The sequence below is a fragment of the Takifugu flavidus genome, chromosome 16, assembly GCF_003711565.1.
Source record: "Takifugu flavidus isolate HTHZ2018 chromosome 16, ASM371156v2, whole genome shotgun sequence".
Classification (NCBI taxonomy): domain Eukaryota; kingdom Metazoa; phylum Chordata; class Actinopteri; order Tetraodontiformes; family Tetraodontidae; genus Takifugu; species Takifugu flavidus.
In genome coordinates this window covers 12,897,370-12,920,666 of record NC_079535.1, presented here as the reverse complement: position 1 = coordinate 12,920,666, position 23,297 = coordinate 12,897,370, and the positions used below count along the sequence as shown (strand labels likewise).

The 23,297-nt window shown below is 41.4% G+C and overlaps 4 protein-coding genes across 4 annotated transcripts; all 4 read left to right on the top strand.

Moving 5' to 3' along the window:
- The first annotated feature begins 177 nt into the window (after positions 1 to 177).
- Positions 178 to 9,404, top strand: LOC130540244 (protein AHNAK2-like). Its single transcript, XM_057059252.1, has 7 exons — positions 178 to 463; positions 4,761 to 4,810; positions 4,924 to 5,028; positions 5,392 to 5,505; positions 5,743 to 5,896; positions 6,050 to 6,207; positions 6,283 to 9,404. Exons 1-7 carry the CDS (start codon positions 406 to 408, stop codon positions 9,265 to 9,267), a joined length of 3,624 nt encoding a protein of 1,207 aa, XP_056915232.1. The 5' UTR covers positions 178 to 405; the 3' UTR covers positions 9,268 to 9,404.
- A 643-nt stretch (positions 9,405 to 10,047) lies between these two features.
- Positions 10,048 to 11,241, top strand: LOC130540245 (neuroblast differentiation-associated protein AHNAK-like). The gene has a single exon (XM_057059253.1). It carries the CDS (start codon positions 10,127 to 10,129, stop codon positions 11,156 to 11,158), a length of 1,032 nt encoding a protein of 343 aa, XP_056915233.1. The 5' UTR covers positions 10,048 to 10,126; the 3' UTR covers positions 11,159 to 11,241.
- A 728-nt stretch (positions 11,242 to 11,969) lies between these two features.
- Positions 11,970 to 16,992, top strand: LOC130540243 (neuroblast differentiation-associated protein AHNAK-like). The gene has a single exon (XM_057059251.1). It carries the CDS (start codon positions 12,118 to 12,120, stop codon positions 16,180 to 16,182), a length of 4,065 nt encoding a protein of 1,354 aa, XP_056915231.1. The 5' UTR covers positions 11,970 to 12,117; the 3' UTR covers positions 16,183 to 16,992.
- A 1,096-nt stretch (positions 16,993 to 18,088) lies between these two features.
- Positions 18,089 to 22,764, top strand: LOC130540324 (protein LBH-like). The gene is made up of 4 exons (XM_057059387.1): positions 18,089 to 18,299; positions 21,155 to 21,230; positions 21,671 to 21,845; positions 21,923 to 22,764. Exons 2-4 carry the CDS (start codon positions 21,156 to 21,158, stop codon positions 21,985 to 21,987), a joined length of 315 nt encoding a protein of 104 aa, XP_056915367.1. The 5' UTR covers positions 18,089 to 18,299; position 21,155; the 3' UTR covers positions 21,988 to 22,764.
- The last annotated feature ends 533 nt before the right edge of the window (positions 22,765 to 23,297 follow it).

Genomic DNA, 23,297 nt, shown 5'->3' with positions numbered 1-23,297 from the left:
GGAGCCAGGAGCTGACATCCTGATCATCCTTGTCTGATTAGGACAATCAATGAGAGTGAGCGGGGGAGAGATGAGGAGGAAGAGGAGGAGCTGAAGAAGTGGGGGATGTGTCTGTGTCAGCTGGGGGGGGGGGGGGGGGGGGGGGGGGGGGGGACTCCTCCCATAATTAAGTTAGCGCTCTGCGTTGAAGGTCTGTGTTTACAGGGCAGCTGAGAGTTTCCTCCACTCCCTTTGGGCAGCTCTGAGGCAGCAGCAGCTTGTTCGCTCTTCTCTCTCTGGCCGTTCCTGCACCATCCCATCGCTGCGCTGCGACCGACACCCCCCCAGCGGGACTGACTGACGAGGAGCCGGGAGGGCCGGCAGCGGGAGCAGCACCTACCCTTGGCCACCACTCGGGCTGCCATCATGTGCGACTGTTTTCACCTGGCTTTCCCCAACTGGCACGCCGACTCTGCAGGGCCAGGTGGGCGACCGACTCTCTGCTCTCTTTCCCTCCATCTTTGCTGCTTTCCCTGACTCATGGGTGGGGGGGGTGGGGGGGTTCTGTGTGTGCGTGTGATAAAGTGAAGCGGCTGGTGCTGATGCTGACCTGCAGTGAGTGGCTGGGTGTGTCTGCAGCGCGCAGGGGAGTGTTGGAAGATGTCATCATCGCAGGATTCCTGTTGTCCTCCGGCAGGATGTTTGAAGCAGATCCTGGGGGGGGGGGGGGGGATAAAAGCCTGGGTTACTGCAGAACTTTAAAAAAGATGGGAAAAGGCTGTTGAAACGTGAGAGTAAATCTACCGGTACTCCCAAACTTTTAAGAGTGCCCACTTTAAAAGCAAAGTGTGTTGACCTGTAAACTTTTATCAGTGGACTTTGTTTTGGATTGTGAAATTTATTTTTTTCAACTTTATGCGTAAATAGTGCCGTAATTCTTAATTGCATGACTGCGTAAATGGGCAACTTTAAATCTGTGTTATTGTCCCAGCATGTTGCTCCTAATACGCAAAGCAAAAACAAGCGATCCAATATTATCATGCAGATAAAGTTTATACACAACGAGCCCCTAGAAACTGCTGCATCACCCACATGACATGATTGATGGGATCTGGGTTCCTTTTAGAAGTGGAAAATGTTGGATCCCATACTCGTAGAAGCATCGACTCTCTAGCGTGTGACATCACAGTATTGTTGTCCTTGTTAATATCTGCCAGCTTTAAATTAAATCTGAGTTTGTTGGAGACATTTATACTGTTCAGAGAGGCTGCAGCCATCACTCAAGGTCAGGGAGGAGGGTGGGGGGGGTTGATCTGGTTATCTGTGGAATCTAACGCAGCGGCTCATCATGATCCATTATCATCAGTAGCTGTTGAATCACCTGATGTTTTCGGTTGAATCTTTAAACACTTGCGCTACCAGCAACTCTTGAAAAAAGTCTTGAATGTTTTAAAATTTTAGGGATTCACAGCAATGTTCGAGGGAATAGAACAGCTAAAAGTCTGAGCAGTCAAGGTTCGGTCAGCGGTTGGCGTTGAGGGTCAGTAAAAGTGCAGATAATTTAGTCTCGTAATGACTGTGGCCATCGTGACTGACGGGGAACTGAGCACTCACTGCTTCAGCCCAGAAACAAACAAGAGTTCACCCCCGTGTGTTGCTGGCAGCTACTGTAATGTTCTGTATTTTATGGTAATTGAGACAGGAAATCCAGAGCTGTGATGAAACTCCCTGTATGCTAGCAGCAGATTAGAATATTGGAAGCACGCACTTTTACTGTCTCATGTTCGTATTATTCATGCAGATCTAATTCTGTTTTCCCCCTTCTACTTTACTCAAATCTCATTACAATTTGGATCCCAACAAGCCACTGTCCTGTGAAAGCAGCTTGTGTCTGGAAAAAAAGGAATCTGAGAGCACAAATGATGTGCTGTATTGCTTTATTTATTAGTTTAGTCAAGGAAGGGGGGGGTCTTCAGGGAGCCCTCCAGGACAAATCAGTTACGTAAACCGATGAGGCCAATGAAGAATCAGGAAATTTACTGAAAACCCTTCACTTTTCCTCCCATTGTTCTATTGAAAGTCTGATTTTTAAAGCACACGTGAGGTTGACAGACGCGGGGTTCTGTTCATGGGTGCTGGTTCAGCCTGGTTCCGTGTCACACTAGCACACGCTCAGAGGGAAGGACCACACCCAACTGGAGCTGCAGCTGCTGCGAGACGTAAATCACGCAGGAACTGCACCCAGACGTCCGCATCCACCTGCAGAATATTATCATCAACAAGCCGCATCAGTGCAACCTCAATGCTAACAAACAAACAAACAAACACAGTGAAGGGCGGCTGAGAGACCCACACCTTCAGACCTGCAGCTTCCACCTGATAAATATTTGTAGGACTTTCTATATGTGTAATGGAGGCATACTGCATATCCGCCTGGATACATCTGATGAATACAACGATCAATATATCATCCAGTCATGCCAGGCGAGCCCAAATCCTCCTTAAAGGCACACTAGTACCAGGATTTACAGCAGCTGTGTTCTTGAGACGCGGACATCACAGTTGCAGGACCCAAGAACCCGGGTTAACTCCTGTCTAATCCTGCTCAGTTCAATTTCACAGAGGTTGTAGTATCGGAGAAGCATCTCAGGGCAGAAGCACCAAACACCAACGCTAAACTTACAGTGACAAGCTAATAACGGTTGGTTAAATTTCAAGAGGCACGGGTTTGTACAAAATGATGACCAAAGATCACTGTACACAGCGGACTTATATCTGTTAGGGATAGTGTAAAACTAACGTAACACTAGAGTATTAAATTTTAATTCATTTCCTTAAATGAAGGCAACTCATATGAAGCTGCTATGAAACATCACATCAGTATTCAAGCATCTATGTAGTAATGTGGAAATCGTTATCTCAGTTTTCTCAAGAGCCCGGCCTCCGTTGTAAATCTGAGACTGAAGAAATCACTTTAGTCACTCATAAACAGACTGTAGGAAGGTTACGAGCCAGTTTGCATTGCATATAATTAACGCCTAGCTTTCCAGGACCTACACAACCAGCATCAGGTAGGTCAGCTTTCCTAATTCCACACAGTTGGGCACGAAAGGACCTTGGAGCACATCTAATGCTGAAGTTTGAAGAATGCTAAAATATTAGTTAAAAGCTTCCCCCTTGCTTTTAAACTATCCACCTTGAGTCAATAACACATTTGATGTTTTGTCTCCTGCTGCACTTTCCCGGGCAGCCGTAGATCTTCACATGACATGCATTAAGACAGAGGGTGGAGCGTGCACGCCGTGGTCAGCTAAGTGCTGAGGTGTACCTTATATGTTGGATGCTATGCATTTCTTAAAGTTGTGACAGAATTTAGAAGGACAAAAATGAATGAAAACAACAACATTCCCCGTCATTTGTCCATCGGTGTCATTTAATTGTCTGAAATATCCAAATTCAACTCGGAAAGATGTGATTTGAAGCATGAATGCGAACTGCTATCAGACGTTCACGTACAGAAACATTACAAAACGCAGAGCTCAACAGCCTGAGCTAACTCATAAGACACCTGCACAAATATGTCAAGAAAAATGAACTTTTCCAGCACCCTGTATGGACATTTATAAGGTATTAAAACCTAATACGCAACACAAACATTTAATTAACAATTACGGGTTTAAAGACTTCAAAAGTCAGAGGATTTTCCACGTGTTTGAGTCGAAAACAGACACATGACGTAAGGTGGTGTGCAACTCCTCAAATACACAACAACACATTACAGTATGCTTGGGTCATGCACGTTATCAGTAAACCACCAATTCCCCAATTTTCCACTAAAACCACAGCCTGTCTTAGACAACAGCCTCTGGTGATGTGATTTATTCACTGACAACGATCAAAAACCAAAGAAACTGCGACAAGTCTTGATTTATGAGCCTTAACTGCAACATTTGGACATCCACAATTTCTGTGAAATGAGGCTGCAGTCATCATAAATACATTTATTTAGTATTTATTTAGACATGGAGCCGCATCAACTCAGACCAAACCAAGACAAACAATATTAAGGATATTAAAAAAGCTCTTAGCTCAAGCAAGCATACTGTTTCACTTTCACTGAAAGAAACCGCACACATGACGCTCGCAGTGAAAAGACGTGAAAAATGAGGACTATTAAAATTGAAATGCAAACCAAGTTGGGGTTTAGTGTCAGGGTATAATAAGCTGACCATTTTCTTTTTAGTCAGAGTTTCCTTTTCAGCAGCCTTGATGGAATGAGCTCAGAGGCTGCAGTCTAATCTTTAGATCAATACAGGGCATCACTTAACAGACAATGGAGGCAACGGGTCCCCGAGGGAATTTTTTGCCAGGAAGGACTCTAAATAGTCTCGGCTCCAGTGTCTCAGAGCCTGAAAACAATTTTTAGGAGTCAGACAGGGTGAAATTAAGCCGACTGCAGAACAGCAACAGACACCAGCTTCCTACTGTCTTTAGACCTGTTTGAGCGGGTTGAATCCAGTCAAATGACTTTAAAGCAGAAAAAATCCAAAATAAACTTGACGGGTCCAAACTGAGGCTCCTTTCATGCTAATCATTTAACGTGATTAGAAATTCTGACTGATTGGATTTAAGCTGCAAGTGAATTCCTTTACCTGATTCAATTTTCTATCTAGCTGTTCATCCAACAGTGTTTCTGAGATGAAACCATTAACTTGTGCATGTTGTTTCAGAGTGGAAGAGTTTACTGCTGATATTAAGTTTATTGAACTGTTTTTCTCCAGGAGGTGGCCGAAGGCTGAGAGGACCAGGGCCTGGTGGGCGGGCCGATCCGGTGAGTAATTAACATTTTTGCAGGTGACTTATTAGACATATGAAACCTTCGTTGGGTGACTCTTAATGACGCTGTGTCAAATGTAACGGCTAAATGACCTCTTGAACAAACAGATCTATGACGAGCCATCTCAGTTCACAGAAGGAGAGCGACCGCGCCCTCAAGGATCGTCCCCCGTTGAGGAGTACCCTGAAAAATATGGCGACAGTGACCAAGAGGTAACATACTGTTACGTTAATAACTGTTTTCGCTTGCTTCTATGACAGGGATACACAGCTAAAATATATTAAAATATACCAAAAAAGCAAGTAATATGAGACTTCTGGGTCCTTCAGGTTAACCGAAAAGATAAAAGTCTGTATAGGCTCTAAACTGACCAAGCTAGAAAAATTGAATGAATTAATTTAAAAAGAAATCCACTAGGGTCACAAATCTTACTCATTTCAAAATCAGTGGGACAATCATGTGGTGAACCTATTGAACTGTGCAGCATTTGCAATTTTGTATGGTGTTTAAATTGCAACTATTATTGTTTTAAATCAGTTATTATTGTTATTATTATTTGCCTTTTTAATTTTTAGTGTGAAACAGAATATGAATCGTACCACAAGGGCGCGACTGGAAAAAAACCCAAAAAGTCTGGGCTGGGGTCCATGTTTGAGAAACGTTCAACTCCAAAAATGACCAAACTTAAGGTGAGATCTCAGCAAATTCCCTCTGATATGAATCTGGCAACAGCAGAAACTGCACGTGACAGAAACTTTATTTATTGCACTTAAGATGAGCCAGCGGACTGAAATTTCATTTAAATCCTGCATTTACATGTTTTTTTTAAATGACAATAAAGTCTCTACATGTATATACAGTATATACAGTATATATCTATTCTATAATAATATAATGTAATTCCATCTATCCTGATGTGTTGGCAGGATCCTCCCAGTCCGGAATCTGGGGTAATAGTGAAAACAGCCAAAGATGGCTGTGCGGAGGGTCTGGTTTATGGTGGTGGTGGCAAAGATGGAATCTTTATTAAGGAAGTGGTACCAGAGTCACCTGCTTCAAGAAGTCTAAATCTAAAAGAAGGTAATCTTAGATAGACTCGTAGTCTCCTGTTTGAAGACTTTTTATTTGTGATTAAAATATGGAAACACATCTACAACAAAAAAGTCTGTAAGTAAGTGCATGAAAATATTTTTATTAATCTTAATTATTTTCTTATTTTTCTCTATTTTACAGGTGATCAGGTTCTAAGCGCCACTGTGTATTTTGACAACATGTCATATGAGGATGCTATGCAAATTCTGGAGCATGCTCAAGCTTACAAACTGAAGTTCTGCTTGAAACGCAAACCAGACATCAGTGAGACGGAACCAGCCTTGGAATTCGTCATACCGGTAAACATATTTAGGATGTTACAGTTGGTGTTATGTGGATACCATCTGACATTTGATACATCTGTTGCCTGACAGGAAGACGAGGTCTATGCTCCAGACATGAGGGAGCAAGGAAAAACCAAAAGGCGCAGTGATGCCCGCATTTCATGGCCCAAGTTTTCCTCCTTAGGAAAAGGTCGGAAGTCTCACTTTACAAGATCTCACAGTTCCTCTGAGGCTGATGAGCAGAGAAAGCTTGAGCTTAGCCCAACCACAAGTGATACAGAGTCACCAATAAAATCTCAAGATGCTCTAAAAGGCAAGAAGAAACACAAGGCAAGGTTTTCGGGCTTGAAGAAGAGAGGTCGCATAAGTTCATCTGAGGACCAGGACACAGACACTACAGTCATTGGCAAAACCCTCCAGACAGGAGATGCATCAGACATGATTTCACATGGAGAACTTGAAAGTCCTACAAGAGAAACATCTGAAGTCTGTATGGCAGGAGATCAGACTGTTTTGGACAAGTCAAATAAAAACTTGAGTGAGCTTGAGGCTGGTCAACACACGATGGAACTAATCACTCTAGACAGCACTTTGAAAACAACAGATCTGACTGTGACTGTGGCAGACAAAGGAATGTCTTCAGGAATCAAGTCCCCTGATGGAAAGAAGAAGAAAGAGAGGACTGAACTAAAAATAAAAATATTGGGCAAAGATAAATCTGACAAGAAAGATGGAAAAGCAAAACCTTCACCAAAAAGGCTGAAAACACTGGGAGCGAGTATTGAAACAGCAGATGAACCTGAAAAAGAAACAACAGACATAATTCAAGCATTTGAGGGACACACAGCACTCCAGGAAGATCTCACAGGACCTGATGCTAATGAGCGTTCAAAGGGGACTTCGGCTAAAGTAGAAATGCCAAAGGTGGAATTTGACATATCCAATGTTGCATTTTTGCGCAAATCTCCACACAAAATTGAAGACAAAAAGAAAAAGGGGAAGGATAAAAAAACTAAAACTAAAGATGCAAACTACAAACTGCCTAAAGTTGGTTTGAGCGACGTAACGATTGAGGAAACTACACAGGATATTAATGTAAATGAAGAAAATAAAACTAAATTAGAGCAACGTTTAGATGCAGGTACTGGCAAAAGAGATGACCCTTATGAACAACTTTCCAGGGCGCAACTTCCTAAACGTGAGGAAATTGAGATTCCTGGAATGGAGGACATACAGATGAGATCTACAGCTCAAGGAATGAAAAAGCCTACCTTGAATGTATATCATAAAGAACATCAAATTGACACTGTGCAAATGTCAATTGATGTTGACAGTGTAAAAGAGGCAATTTCAAAACTGCCTGGATATAAGCTGCCAAAAGTGGATGTCTCAGGAGCACCCATTCCTGACGAAATTACTGTAATAGATGCAAATGCACAAAGGATTTCAGTTAAAACTCCAACTAAAGTTGCAGCCACCAAAGAAAAAGGTGTGACACAGGTAATCACCTCAGACATGAGAGCATCCCAGGAAATTTCCAAGACTACAGTCAAACTACCAAAGATCCCATCCGATTTATCCACGGACATCGTTTTACCTGAAACAAAAGTGGATCTTAAAAAATACAAAACTAAGGCAAAACAGACTGAAAAAGGAATTGAAACTCAACTCAATAAAAGAGATGATATTGTAATTCCTGGAAAAGAAAGCACACAAGTCAGAATTCTTCAAGTTAAGGACCCTGGGAAAGTACAAGGAATAGAAGTATCAGATAAGAAATTACGGAAAGAAAAGAAAAATACATCTGGCTCTGGGATGACAAAACCAGAGATAAAACTCCCTGAAGTTGGAATTGACTTTCTAAAACAAAATGCTTCGAAGCAAAAGGGTGCAGTGAAAACTCCTGAAACTATGGAACAACATAGCCAATTAGAAGGACTCATATCTGGGGTCAAAATAACGGACATTGATGGCATTGAATACATTGATGCAGATGGTGAGTCCACCAAAAAGAATGGTGGTATCCTGCTTACAGGACTTCACTTTACTGAAGATGGTAAAGCCGACAAACAGATAAACATTGATGGATTGGAGGATGCCAAGTGCAAGCTGGCAAGAGGACCTGATCTTGACCTTAATTATTCACATAAAGATACAGAGATTGATCAACCAGAAGCAAATATAGATGCCAACCTGATCGAGGTTGATTTTAAACAACCTTCTGCCAAAGTGGAGGGGAAACCAACTCAGATTATGATTGGTACAAAACCATTTGAAGCATCAGCATTAAAATTTAAGATGCCATCATTCAAATTACCTAAATTTGGAATTGCAACAGAAGTACCAAATACTGACAAAGAAATTGAGACTGAGGAAGACAAGATACAGATATCAGCACCATACATTGATGATAATGTACCAGATGTAAAAGCAGAGCTCAGCTTGCAAGATGCAGAAAGTGCTGCTATAGACCAACAGCCAGGTGTTGAGGTAGATGCGAGATTGAAAAAGCCAAGGTTTTCAATGCCCAAAGTCACTTTGTCAAAATCAAATGTCAAGGCCCCAGATGTTGATGTAAAGCTCCCTGATGTAAATATTGCCATTTCAGAAGGTAAGGTAAAAGAAGGGGAAGAAGCTGTGAATAAAAAGCCAAAAGAAAGTAGAATAGACATAGACAGTCAAGGAGGAAAGTTTCAAATGCCAAAATTTGAAATCACAGTACCAAAGACAAAACAACCTGAGATAGATTCAGGATTATTACAAAATGATATAGATGTGGCACTTCCAAAATCCAAATTGGAAGTCAACCTTCCTGAAGTTGAACTGAAAGAACCCTCTGCTGAAATAGAAGTTCAACCTCCAGAAATCCAAGTAAAGACCAAATCTAAAGATGAAGCACCATCTAGATTTAAGATGCCAAATTTCAAATTACCAAAATTTGGAGCAAGTGCGACTCTAGGAGCAAGAGAAAAAGATGTCAAAATTGAAGGAGGCGACATTAATATTCCTGAAGCTGATCTTAAAGTCGACATTGAAGCACCCAAAGTTGATATTGAAGGTCCATCATTGAGATGAAACCTGCCGATGTGGACCATGAAGGGAAAGGACTAAAGTTTAAAATGCCAAGTCTTGGTTTTTCTGTACCTCAAGTCAAACAACATGAGATTGATTTAAGTTTGTCACAGAAAAATGTAGATGTGAAACTACCAGAAGCCAAAGTTGAAGTCCAACTACCTGAAGTTGAACTGAAAGAACCCTCTGCTGAAATAGAAATTCAAGCTCCAGGAATCAAAGTAAAGACAAAATCTAAAGAAGACTCACCATCCCGATTTAAGATGCCAAATTTAAAATTACCCAAGTTTGGTATCATTGCACCAAGTGTAACAATGGAAGCATCAGAAAAAGATGTCAAAATTGAAGGAGGCCACATTAATATTCCTGAAGCTGATTTTAAAGTTGATATTGAAGCACCCAAAGTTGATATTGAAGGTCCATCCATTGAGATGAAACCTGCTGATGTGGACCATGAAGGGAAAGGACTGAAACTTAAAATGCCAAGTCTTGGTTTTTCTGTACCTCAAGTCAAACAACATGAGATTGATTTAAGTTTGACACAGAAGGATGTAGATGTGAAACTACCAGAAGCCAAAGTAGAAGTCCAACTACCTGAAGTTGAACTGAAAGAACCCTCTGCTGAAATAGAAGTTCAAGCTCCAGGAATCAAAGTAAATACAAAATCTAAAGAAGACTCACCATCCAGATTTAAGATGCCAAATTTCAAATTACCCAAGTTTGGTATCATTGCACCAAGTGTCACAATGGAAGCATCAGAAAAAGATGTCAAAATTGAAGGAGTCACATTAATATTCCTGAAGCTGATTTTAAAGTTGATATTGAAGCACCCAAAGTTGATATTGAAGGTCCATCCATTGAGATGAAACCTGCCGATGTGGACCATGAAGGGAAAGGACTGAAACTTAAAATGCCAAGTCTTGGTTTTTCTGTACCTCAAGTCAAACAACATGAGATTGATTTAAGTTTGACACGGAAGGATGTAGATGTGAAACTACCAGAAGCCAAAGTAGAAGTCCAACTACCTGAAGTTGAACTGAAAGAACCCTCTGCTGAAATAGAAGTTCAAGCTCCAGGAATCAAAGTAAAGACAAAATCTAAAGAAGACTCACCATCCCGATTTAAGATGCCAAATTTAAAATTACCCAAGTTTGGTATCATTGCACCAAGTGTCACAATGGAAGCATCAGAAAAAGATGTCAAAATTGAAGGAGGCCACATTAATATTCCTGAAGCTGATCTTAAAGTCGACATTGAAGCACCCAAAGTTGATATTGAAGGTCCATCCATTGAGATGAAACCTGCCGATGTGGACCATGAAGGGAAAGGACTGAAACTTAAAATGCCAAGTCTTGGTTTTTCTGTACCTCAAGTCAAACAACATGAGATTGATTTAAGTTTGACACGGAAGGATGTAGATGTGAAACTACCAGAAGCCAAAGTAGAAGTCCAACTTCCTGAAGTTGAACTGAAAGAACCCTCTGCTGAAATAGAAGTTCAAGCTCCAGGAATCAAAGTAAAGACAAAATCTAAAGAAGACTCACCATCCAGATTTGAGATGCCAAAGTTAAAATTACCCAAGTTTGGTGTCATGGCACCAAGTGTCACAATGGAAGCACCAGAAAAAGATGTCAAAATTGAACGAGGCCACATAAATATTCCTGAAGCTGATCTTAAAGTCGACATTGAAGCACCCAAAGTTGATATTGAAGGTCCATCCATTGAGATGAAACCCACAGATGTGGACCATGAAGGGAAAGGACTAAAGTTTAAAATGCCAAGTCTTGGCTTTTCTGTACCTCAAGTCAAACAACATGAGATTGATTTAAGTTTGTCACGGAAAGATGTAGATGTGAAACTACCAGAAGCTAAAGCAGAAGTCCCAACTACCTGAAGTTGAACTGAAAGAACCCTCTGCTGAAATAGAAGTTCAAGCTCCAGGAATCAAAGTAAAGACAAAATCGAAAGAGGACTCACCATCCAAATTTAAGATGCCAAATTTCAAATTACCCACGTTTGGTGTCAGTGCACCAAGTGTCACAATAGAAGCACCAGAAAAAGATGTCAAAATTGAAGGAGGCCACATTAATATTCCTGAAGCTGATCTTAAAGTCGACATTGAAGCACCCAAAGTTGATATTGAAGGTCCCTCCATTGAGATGAAACCTGCCGATGTGGACCATGAAAGGAAAGGACTAAAGTTTAAAATGCCAAGTCTTGGCTTTTCTGTACCTCAAGTCAAACAACATGAGATTGATTTAAGTTTGTCACGGAAAGATGTAGATGTGAAACTACCAGAAGCCAAAGTAGAAGTCCACTACCTGAAGTTGAACTGAAAGAACCCTCTGCTGAAATAGAAGTTCAAGCTCCAGGAATCAAAGTAAAGACAAAATCAAAAGAGGACTCACCATCCAGATTTAAGATGCCAAATTTCAAATTACCCAAGTTTGGTGTCAGTGCACCAAGTGTCACAATGGAAGCACCAGAAAAAGATCTCAAAATTGAAGGAGGCCACATTAATATTCCTAAAGCTGATCTTAAAGTCGACATTGAAGCACCCAAAGTTGATGTTGAAGGTCCCTCCATTGAGATGAAACCTGCCGATGTGGACCATGAAGGGAAAGGACTAAAGTTTAAAATGCCAAGTCTAGGCTTTTCTGTACCTCAAGTCAAACAACATGAGATTGATTTAAGTTTGTCACGGAAAGATGTAGATGTGAAACTACCAGAAGCCAAGGTAGAAGTCCACCTACCTGAAGTTGAACTGAAAGAACCCTCTGCTGAAATAGAAGTTCAAGCTCCAGAATCAAAGTAAAGACAAAATCAAAAGAGGACTCACCATCCAGATTTAAGATGCCAAATTTCAAATTACCCAAGTTTGGTGTCAGTGCACCAAGTGTCACAATGGAAGCACCAGAAAAAGATGTCAAAATTGAAGGAGGCCACATTAATATTCCTGAAGTTGATCTTAAAGTCGACATTGAAGCACCCCAAGTTGATATTGAAGGTCCCTCCATTGAGATGAAACCTGCCGATGTGGACCATGAAGGGAAAGGACTAAAGTTTAAAATGCCAAGTCTTGGCTTTTCTGTACCTCAAGTCAAACAACATGAGATTGATTTAAGTTTGTCACGGAAAGATGTAGATGTGAAACTACCAGAAGCCAAGGTAGAAGTCCACCTACCTGAAGTTGAACTGAAAGAACCCTCTGCTGAAATAGAAGTTCAAGCTCCAGGAATCAAAGTAAAGACAAAATCAAAAGAGGACTCACCATCCAGATTTAAGATGCCAAATTTCAAATTACCCAAGTTTGGTGTCAGTGCACCAAGTGTCACAATGGAAGCACCAGAAAAAGATGTCAAAATTGAAGGAGGCCACATTAATATTCCTGAAGCTGATCTTAAAGTCGACATTGAAGCACCCAAAGTTGATATTGAAGGTCCATCCATTGAGATGAAACCTGCCGATGTGGACCATGAAGGGAAAGGACTAAAGTTTAAAATGCCAAGTTTTGGCTTTTCTGGTCCTCAAGTCAAACAACATGAGATTGATTTAAGCTTGTCACGGAAAGATGTAGATGTGAAACTACCAGAAGCCAAAGTAGAAGTCCAACTACCTGAAGTTGAACTGAAAGAACCCTCTGCTGAAATAGAAGTTCAAGCTCCAGGAATCAAAGTAAAGACAAAATCGAAAGAGGACTCACCATCCAGATTTAAGATGCCAAATTTCAAATTACCCAAGTTTGGTGTCAGTGCACCAAGTGTCACAATGGAAGCACCAGAAAAAGATGTCAAAATTGAAGGAGGCCACATTAATATTCCTGAAGTTGATCTTAAAGTCGACATTGAAGCACCCAAAGTTGATATTGAAGGTCCATCCATTGAGATGAAACCTGCCGATGTGGACCATGAAAGGAAAGGACTAAAGTTTAAAATGCCAAGTTTTGGCTTTTCTGGTCCTCAAGTCAAACAACATGAGATTGATTTAAGCTTGTCACGGAAAGATGTAGATGTGAAACTACCAGAAGCCAAAGTAGAAGTCCAACTACCTGAAGTTGAACTGAAAGAACCCTCTGCTGAAATAGAAGTTCAAGGTCCAGGAATCAAAGTAAAGACAAAATCAAAAGAGGACTCACCATCCAGATTTAAGATGCCAAATTTCAAATTACCCAAGTTCGGTGTCAGTGCACCAAGTGTCACAATAGAAGCACCAGAAAAAGATGTCAAAATTGAAGGAGGCCACATTAATATTCCTGAAGCTGATCTTAAAGTCGACATTGAAGCGCCCAAAGTTGATGTTGAAGGTCCCTCCATTGAGATGAAACCCGCCGATGTGGACCATGAAGGGAAAGGACTAAAGTTTAAAATGCCAAGTCTTGGCTTTTCTGTACCTCAAGTCAAACAACATGAGATTGATTTAAGTTTGTCACGGAAAGATGTAGATGTGAAACTACCAGAAGCCAAGGTAGAAGTCCACCTACCTGAAGTTGAACTGAAAGAACCCTCTGCTGAAATAGAAGTTCAAGCTCCAGAAATCAAAGTAAAGACAAAATCTAAAGAGGACTCACCATCCAGATTTAAGATGCCAAATTTCAAATTACCCAAGTTTGGTGTCAGTGCACCAAGTGTCACAATAGAAGCACCAGAAAAAGATGTCAAAATTGAAGGAGGCCACATTAATATTCCTGAAGCTGATCTTAAAGTCGACATTGAAGCGCCCAAAGTTGATGTTGAAGGTCCCTCCATTGAGATGAAACCTGCCAATGTGGACCATGAAGGGAAAGGACTAAAGTTTAAAATGCCAAGTTTTGGCTTTTCTGGTCCTCAGGTCAAACAACATGAGATTGATTTAAGTTTGTCACGGAAAGATGTAGATGTGAAACTACCAGAAGCCAAGGTAGAAGTCCACCTACCTGAAGTTGAACTGAAAGAACCCTCTGCTGAAATAGAAGTTCAAGCTCCAGAAATCAAAGTAAAGACAAAATCTAAAGAGGACTCACCATCCAGATTTAAGATGCCAAATTTCAAATTACCCAAGTTTGGTGTCAGTGCACCAAGTGTCACAATAGAAGCACCAGAAAAAGATGTCAAAATTGAAGGAGGTGACATTTATATTCCTGAAGAGGTTCTTACAGTAGACATTGAAGGTACATTAATTCAAATGAAAACTACAGACGCACACCACGAGGAAAAAGGAAACAAGTTAAAAATGCCAAGTCTTGGTTTTTCTCGGCTTCAAGTCAAACAACCTGAGTCCAGTTTTAGCACATCAAAGAAAAATGTTAAAGATTCCGATATTGTTGTAAACCTTGAAACACCCAAAGTTGATGTTGCAGCACCTGAAGCCAAACTAGAAGTCTTTCTACCAGATGTTGAGGTCAAAAAACCTTCAGTCCAGACACCAGCTGCAGAACTTGTTGCAAACGTAAAGAAATCTAAATTTTCTCTTTCTGGATTTCATTTTTCAAAGGGAAGTGGTGAAGAGGCAGAAATTATAGGTGAGCTTTCACCTGTGGATGTTTCTCTTTCAGAGGCAGAAGTTAAAGTCAAACATTCAGAAATGGAAACTGAAAGTGGTGGACAACAAATCAAGTTTAATTTGCCAAAGTTTCAGATAGCAGTCCCAGAAGTAAGAGGACCCAACGATGACTTAAATGCATTAAACAAAAATGTGGATGTTCATCGAGCGCAAACTGATGAATATAAACTAAAAGAAGATGTGTCTGTTACCATCAAAGGTCCAAGTGTTGATATTAAAACAAATGAATACAAAGGGACAGATACTGAGATAGCAAACTCTGAGACTAACAGTCTGGGTCTTGGTTCGCCGAGTAAATTCAAACTACCATCGTTCAAAATGCCAAAACTGAATTTCTCAAGAGCCAAACCACAAGATGAACTTATCCCTGTTGAGTCTGAAGGTAAAGACGAGTTGAAAATAGAGATACAGCTGAAAGGAGAGGGTGAAATTCCAAATGTGACTTCAATTCGTCAGATCCTAAATAATTCTGAGATTGAATTTGAAAGAGACAAAGATGATTATCTTGAACAACCAAAGGAGGTACTCAATATAGCTGAACCTTTGACAGAGCAGAAACAAATGAAGATCAAGGAAATAACAACAAAACACGATACTACCAAAAGTCCTGAAAGGACAGGGTGGTTTAAATTCCCTAAATTTGGACTGTCATCCCCATCATCCCCTGCAAAAACCCCAGAGTATGATGAAAAGAAGTGCCCGATAGGAGAAATGGTTGATGAGGAAATCAGCCCCACCGGTTCGGTCCAGTCATCGGATGCGTTTGCTGACATTAGTTCCGCTATGACAAGTGAAAACCTTGGTCTGTCCTTATCATCCCCAACCAAAGTGACAGTTAAATACTCAGATTCTAATACTGTCACAGGAAGTGAAAACATGGACAGTAAAGTCATAACTTCGACCACCAGGACTGAGCAAATCTCAGTTGAACCCAACTTACCTGAAAAGGTTACCATTCTATCATCTGGTGTCTCTTCATCATCCGAAGACACTCTGAGGCTGGAATCTGGAAAAATACATGTCATTGCATCAAATATACAAATGACCCCAGAAGCACAGCATGCTTTGCTCCTAAATGCTGTTCAGCTCCAGCCAGCTGGAGGCCCTCATGTGAAATCAGAGACTGATGAGGCAGCATCATGGACTGTCAAAGATTCACAAGGGGGCAAGAGGACAATCTTTGAGAGACATTTAGTCAGGAAAACATCAAGCGAACGAAGTGAAAGCAAAGAAACGGTTGTCATAACGAAACAAATTACACGTACAAGTAGGTTTGAGTCTTCTGAGCCAATCTCAGGTGAGACAGCAACGTCCATTCAGCAACTGAGACAATCTGTCCATTCTGAAAAAATGAGGTTCTTTGATGGAATGGAAAAGTGAAAATTTGACCTCAAGATAAAATAGATCAACTACAGGGGCACGAGTGTTCTTGTTGGATGTAAGTCATGTGACAGTGGGATTGGGTCAAAACCAGGATGGCAACTGCAGAGGATCGGATTAGGGAGAAAGAGCGAGAGGCAGAAAGAGAAAGTGAAAGTGAGCAAGTTTCTGATTGCATGTTCTTGAGATGGTGAAATGTAAAATCTGTTAATGAACTAGTAACCAAAGCCTCTTACTGCAGCTTTAGGAAGGGCTGCACCAAATATTGTTGCTTGATATGATACAGCACTGAGGCAAGCCATGTCTTTTACATCTTAAATTTCATGTTACTTTTCATGGTTCCATTTTAATCAAACATAACTGTGCATTCAACTGTTGTACAATAACCCTCAGATCATCAGATGTTTACCAGAATGTGTCCATTGCAATTGGTTGCTGACATTCCAAGTTGTATTTTTACAATAACTGTGCTGTAAAATGATGCTTAAATAGTTATTTCAGAAGAGAAGCAGATACATTGATGTGTACATGTATTGCCAAGTTATACTTATTACTAAATTCTAAAGCAAGTACAGCACTTATTCTTATTATTTGTTAATTATGTTTTAATTAAAAATGTGCTCAGAGTATAATTTGCAACAACAAAGGTACAGTATATCTACAATATGCTTTGAATATTATTGTATAAAATTGTGAACATTAAACTGGCTGTGTAAATAGCTTAATCTATTGAGTGGATTTTATTAAACGTCCTGTGTGTCAGATTTGGTTGCATATAGCTGAGAAAATAAAGACTCTATAAACTCTCTATTTTCATGGTTGTTTGTGAACATGAACATTGATACGCTTTACAGTCGTAAAACGGACTGTTGTGACTGGATTTAGAAATGAGATTGCAGGCATTTAAGTTAAATTCATACATAAGCAAGTTGGTATTTAATCTATTTTTGTCAGCAATTGTTAAACATTTAAAAACATTCTAGCATTCATGTGAGGCCCCAATGTCCATATTTATTCAATTTATTCCTCAGTGAAAACACTGTGATTAATATTAATGTAAAATGTATAGAGACGATTTTACCTGCTCTACCTTCAATGTTGCTATTTAAAACATGTTATACACAATAGAAACATATTGTATGAACGCATATGATTAATTCAATTCTTAATTCTTACTCTGTTAAATAGAGGCCAAATATTATATATCTTATGAAGCAAAAGTATATTTTAAATGGCATTAAAAACTCCAAGATGGGATCAAAGTCGTTCAATGGCAAAGTAATTAACGTAGAAATGGCCAAAAGCTCATAGGGCACAAGGTTTAGCACACTAGAGGGAGACACAGCTCACAAATTTATACGTCTGCGCGTGGTAAAAAGCATGTTTATAAGTGAACTGACATAATGACACCTTTTTGTGTTAGTTTAACAATAAAACATAGCTATAGTCACTAACAACATGGTGGTTCAATATTTACTTCTAGAGAGCTTTACTGACGGTGTATAAATTATATAACTCTAATAAATGAAATAACATACGTATAAAATTGTATTTATGTTTTGCTAAAACAGAAAACAAAAAAAACTTACCTAAGATTTGCAGCTAATGGCTAACATTAGCAAATTTGAAATCCACGGCTGTCTGTTATTAGCTGTTACCTTCCGGGATCGTAGAAAATCTTAGCTTCGCTAATTTCTTTGGGAAACGAAGCAACCGCACAAACCGCTTGATACATATTTCAATTAACTTTACTTGTTAACGAAGTTTTGTATTATTATTATTATTAATAGTAGTAGTAGTAATAGTAGTAAAAGTAGTAGTAATAGTAGTAGTAGTTATAGTTGTCTAAACCTCCGTCCCTTCACGTAGTTAATATTTCCTATTGTATTTGAATGCAGCACGAGTCGTACGCGCAGTCTCTCAACACTTTGATGCGAGCGGCAACTTCACCCGGAGTCTCTCTCGCCCCTCCGCCTGCTGTCGCCCACCAAAGCCCGCACCACCACCACCACCACCACCTCCACCACCATCATCACCATCAGCATCAGTGTGATGAAGCAGTCGAGGACGGACACCTTCCAGCTGTGAGACTCCACATCAGCCCGCACAGTGAACAGGTACGGGAGCCTTTTATAATAAGCCTGGAAATTATATTAAACACGGGGGGCATATTTAATTTGTTGAGCGGGGATTAATAAAGTGATTCATTAATATATGAATAATCTGTTACATAGATTAGTAAAATTAGAATCCTTTTACCTTTTGCATTTGGATGCTGTGTGTGTGGGACTGTGGGTACAAATCAGTGTTGCTGAGTACAAGTGTAGGTGTATGTTCTCTTCACTGCTATTTAAATCTATTAATAGTGACATCTACCTGCAGTGACCTACCTGTTGTTTGCAATAATCCTGCTCATTTACATTCAATAAACAAACACTAAGTTTATTTTAAACTTAAAGAAACAACTTTACTGTGTTTGGGTAAAACTAGAGCAGGATATTTGGATCAGGGCACCAAAAAAAGGAGAAATTGAAGGAAAGTGCATGGAAATCAGAGCACCAGAGTATCTCAGAAGGCTGCATGTTAAGTAAAAAAAGAGTATTTCTATATTTGGATATGGATTGAATGTTCCTCATGTCCTTGGGCTGTTTCAAACTTACTGGATTTAACTGTGGAACCCGAATTTGAAGAGCTGCTGTTGCTGCTGAGTCTAATTTAGTCACAGAAATGGGGAAGGAAAAGTGTTTGAAGTGCAGATGGGAAGCTAATGGGTGAGAAGGGCGAAATTCCAGAAGCATTCCTTATTATGCACAAAATAATGAAACAGTAGATTTGAGCTGACTGAGAACTGGCCTGGAGACGGCTGCTCCTTTGATTGGACCGTCCTCACAGTGATGAGTCTCATAATGGGCAAAGCTGAGGAGGAATATTAATCTGACAGGCTTGACCGGGAAGGATGGATGCTGAGGCCGTGGTGACAGGCTGAGCTGTGGGTTTGTGCTCCCAGAGTTCCGATTTTCCTGTTAAAAGAGGCGTCAGGTGCAACATTCCACCTCACGCTCCAGCAGCGTCTCCTTTTCCGAGCTTTAATCATTCAAGTTGTAATTCTATAAAAGTTATTTTTAACTACATAACCAGCGACAGCCAATCAGCACAGAACAACTGGTGATAATTGTGTCATCGGCTGGTTTGGGAAAAATAGCTGTTTCAGCTTTAATGTCCACTTTTTTAAATTTAGGGCATTTTTAGACGCTGGTACTTCTCTACGTTTCATAGTCAGACAGGATTTCAAAATCACCCCCAAGGTGTTTTATATCATTACTGATGGTTCACTAGAGTCTAGTGTCGACGTCTAGAATAGAGCTAAAACTGAAGGTAACGGAACCGTCTCATTGTGTCCTGCTGAGCGGCTGAACTTAACGTTCCCACCTGCTGCTGGTTGCAGGCTGCAGCCTCATCTAGAGCACCTTTAAACTAGTCTCACATGTAGGTTACCAGCACTCCAACAGCAAATATTGAGTGGGAGGGGCTTATCCTCGTACTGCAGTCGGCCACCAGAGGGGGAAAGAGAGCCTCCACCTTCCTCACGCTTCACTTTAGAAATACAATCAGTGTTTTCAAACTAATCATGATGCTCATAATGTAGCAACTAGCGAATAAATCTGGTAAAACTTGAAGTAGTTTCTGTTGGTAATTACCCGGTGATTCTCTCATCGGGATGGAGGATTCTGGCTCCTCAGGCCCTCATCAAGTTACACAATCGTAACGCCAGGATAAAACTGTTGTAGTTTTTTTTGCCAAGAATCTCCTCAGGCTGCTCAAATCTGATCCACCTCCTTCATCTTCCATCACAAAGAATCCAAGGCGTCTTAATATTTCATTTCCTGTGAGAGGTGAAGCGTCGAGCTTCCTGCAGAGTAAACGGGTCGACACTGACAGGCGGGGAACCTTCTGCGCCTCACATGAGAGATTACTGTTCAGCTGGTAACACGGGCAACATGGAAATTCAAATTCTTGCTCACAGAATGAAACAAGAGCAGGCTGGAATCGTGCGCTCACAGGCTGCCACCTCAAAAAAAAAGCTGGCGCGTGCAGCCTCTCTCCAGATGAACAATAGCAGCCTGTGATGAGGAGGGGGGGCTGTTGTCCGAGCAGCTCTCAACCACGCAGGACCCAAGGTTCCCCACACACGTCCCAAGGCAACGCCACCCAGCCCGATGCTGCTAATTGCTACGTGAATGAGCGGCGGGCCTCGTGCGCTCAGGCAAAGCGCACCACTCAGACAATCAGAGGCATATCTTTTCAATCGCCCGTCCCCATGGCAACAGCAACTGCTGGTGTGATTGTAGGCAAAGTGATGTTTCCGATAACTTGTGACGTGCAAAGACTGTCTGTCACTAGTGGGAAACGGAGACTGATGGAGCGGCCCAGCACGGTGGAGGGTTCCTCCCTTTTGTGAACGCCGGAATATAATTTTTAGGATTATTATTGGCTGAACGAATCACGGCCGCTTGTCCCGATGGAGCCGCAGCTTTACAGTAGTTTTCTGTAACATAAATACAGATGACACGCGGCCTCGATAAGGGCGGCCCCCTGCTGTCTGGTTCCAGAAAAGGTCGTCGGATGAGGACAACTCCATTTTCACAAGCGAGGACGTGTTCTCCTGAAAGCGCAGCCCTATTTTAGCGATGGCTAACCTCCATTTTCCATCCATATGTATCTTTAATGGCTGTTTAGCCTTTGCAGAAAACAATGTAATTACTGTTTAAGGTCTCATCCAGCCAGAGAAAGAGGAGGCAGCAGATCTGCACTTGATTTCCCTCCTTGTTGTTACCGTCATTAGTTTGTTTCACGCAGTCTTTCTGCTGCTCTTTCTCGCTCGTGATTACCTCCTAATTACAAATACTTTGGAGGTGGTAATCAGTGATCTATGAACACAGATGAGTCCTCATCAGCATGTTCTTCCGTCCAGAATGACTGAGGTACTCAACTCTCTGGAGCCAGGTGCAGAGGACTTTGGCGGCGGTGGAGCAGCAGATGAAGGTGCGGTATCCTTCCAGGTGTGTGTGGGTGTGTGAACTCATGTCTGGAGGTCCAAACGGTGGTGAGTCACGGTGGTGAGTAAGAGTAAACCATGGTGACTAACCCATCAGCTGGACCCCGTCCTGTTGTGGGACACTGATGCGTGTTTTAACCAGCTGCGTTAACGTGACGACCCAACAGGGAACGAAAAACAAAAGCAAATGAAGTCTGATGGATTCTTTTATCGCTTCCATCGGCCCAAATTTATCCAAATATGACTACCTTCCAGTAAAGGACCTCCAACCCATTTGAAGTTTCTCATCAAAGTAACAAATCAGGGAAGTCATCCATAGAAACTCAGCAGCTCATCCATCACAAGCACATCGCTTCCTCATCCTGGTTGTTCACTGACATTTACCGAGGGTGATGGTGCTCCTTCCCTTTTCCTTACATAAGCCTTCAAAAGATCTTCCCAGATACCCATGAAAGGTTCCCAAAGCTAACCAAGAGGCTCCCGTCCATCGTGGTCGAACCAACGGACGGGACCGAGGTGGAGAGCGGCGAGCTACGCTGGCCACCAGACGAGCCGGGTTCTCCGGACGGCCAGATGGGAAGACAGACAGCCGAGGCCGGAGCTGCGGGTGAGGGCCACCGTGCACGTTTGAGCCAGGACCCTGTCTCATTTCAAAGGTTGGTTATTTTAGGCTTGTTCTTCCAGGGGAGGAGCAGCTGGACGTCGGAGAGGACAAAGACGCCTCAGGCGCAGAGATGCAGGACAACTGAAGAACCCGAATCCCGCCGCGTTTCCACGGTTACTGTGAGTGTTAATACTCGGGGGAAGAGCATCGATTGCACTGACAGGAAGATGGTTGGAAGATAACAGTGGACAAAGATCCGAAACAGATTCCCAAACTCCGGTTCAAGGGCCTGGAGCCAGAGTCGTCCTGCTGCCCACGTGCGTGGCGGCACTTATGCCAGCAGACGTGTCCTAATGTCCAACATTCCAACAAGCTTTTAGAACCAGAGAAGTAGAAAGGTTGACGGCTCTGGCTCCAAGCCCCTCAAGATTCCCACAGTTGATCCCAGATCTGGATGTTGGATACTGTCTTGTTATTTAGCTCATGTGCCATATGAAGACTGCTGAGGTAGCTAACGTGTTCTGTACACAGTTTTTACATTAACTACGTAGATATCAACGACTAAGTGGACCCGGTCAGTGATGAACGCTTCAGTTTGGTGATCTTTGTCTTTACTTTGTCTAAATAGTGGCAATGTTAAAGGAAAAAAACAGTGTTTGGCTTAGAGAGTCGTCATTGCTATATTTGATGTTATCGGGATTCTTTTAAAACACGTTAGCTGTGTGTTCATAGGTTAGCTGGTAGCGAGAGGTTGTGTCTCCTTTACTTGGGATACTAGAACAACATGTTAAAGGTATTTGAAGAGTCTTGGTTTTATTACTACACAAGCTGACATCACCAGTACATTTTAGATGTGACGCTTTGCACAGGTCTGATATTTTTTAAAAGTCTAAATTATTGCACAATAAAACTTTCTCTTAAATCATTGTTTGGTTTATTGCCACCCTGCTCAAGGAGAAAAGATTATTTATGAGCTTATATTATTAAAATGAAGGAACAGGAGCCGTCATGAAAAATAGACGTCTTATTAAAATATTGATCCTCTCGGGTTCGGTGGGAAGGAACTTTCTGCTGCTGGAGCAAATTGCTTTACTTTATGACTTGAAATATAAATATAGAACGTAATATTCAGCATTGGCAGCAGCCAATGAGAGCACATAGCCTTGGAAACCTGATATCTTCACCGATTTTAAAGAACCACTGCAGTGATGTTATTAACATAAACAACCCTCATAATCTGATTGTTGTCCCCGATAAACTCTGTGGAACAAGCTGAACAAGCCCCACAGATCCAGACCATAAGGACCACCAGAGGACCAGCAGGGACCTTGGGAGGGTAACATGGCCACGTGTTAGCATGCTAATAACGTTAGCCATGTCTGTCATATGTAGCCCCGCCTCTCCATATGAAGATAATCCTAAAACAAAGGACTCTTTGTTGTGATGGACATTCTG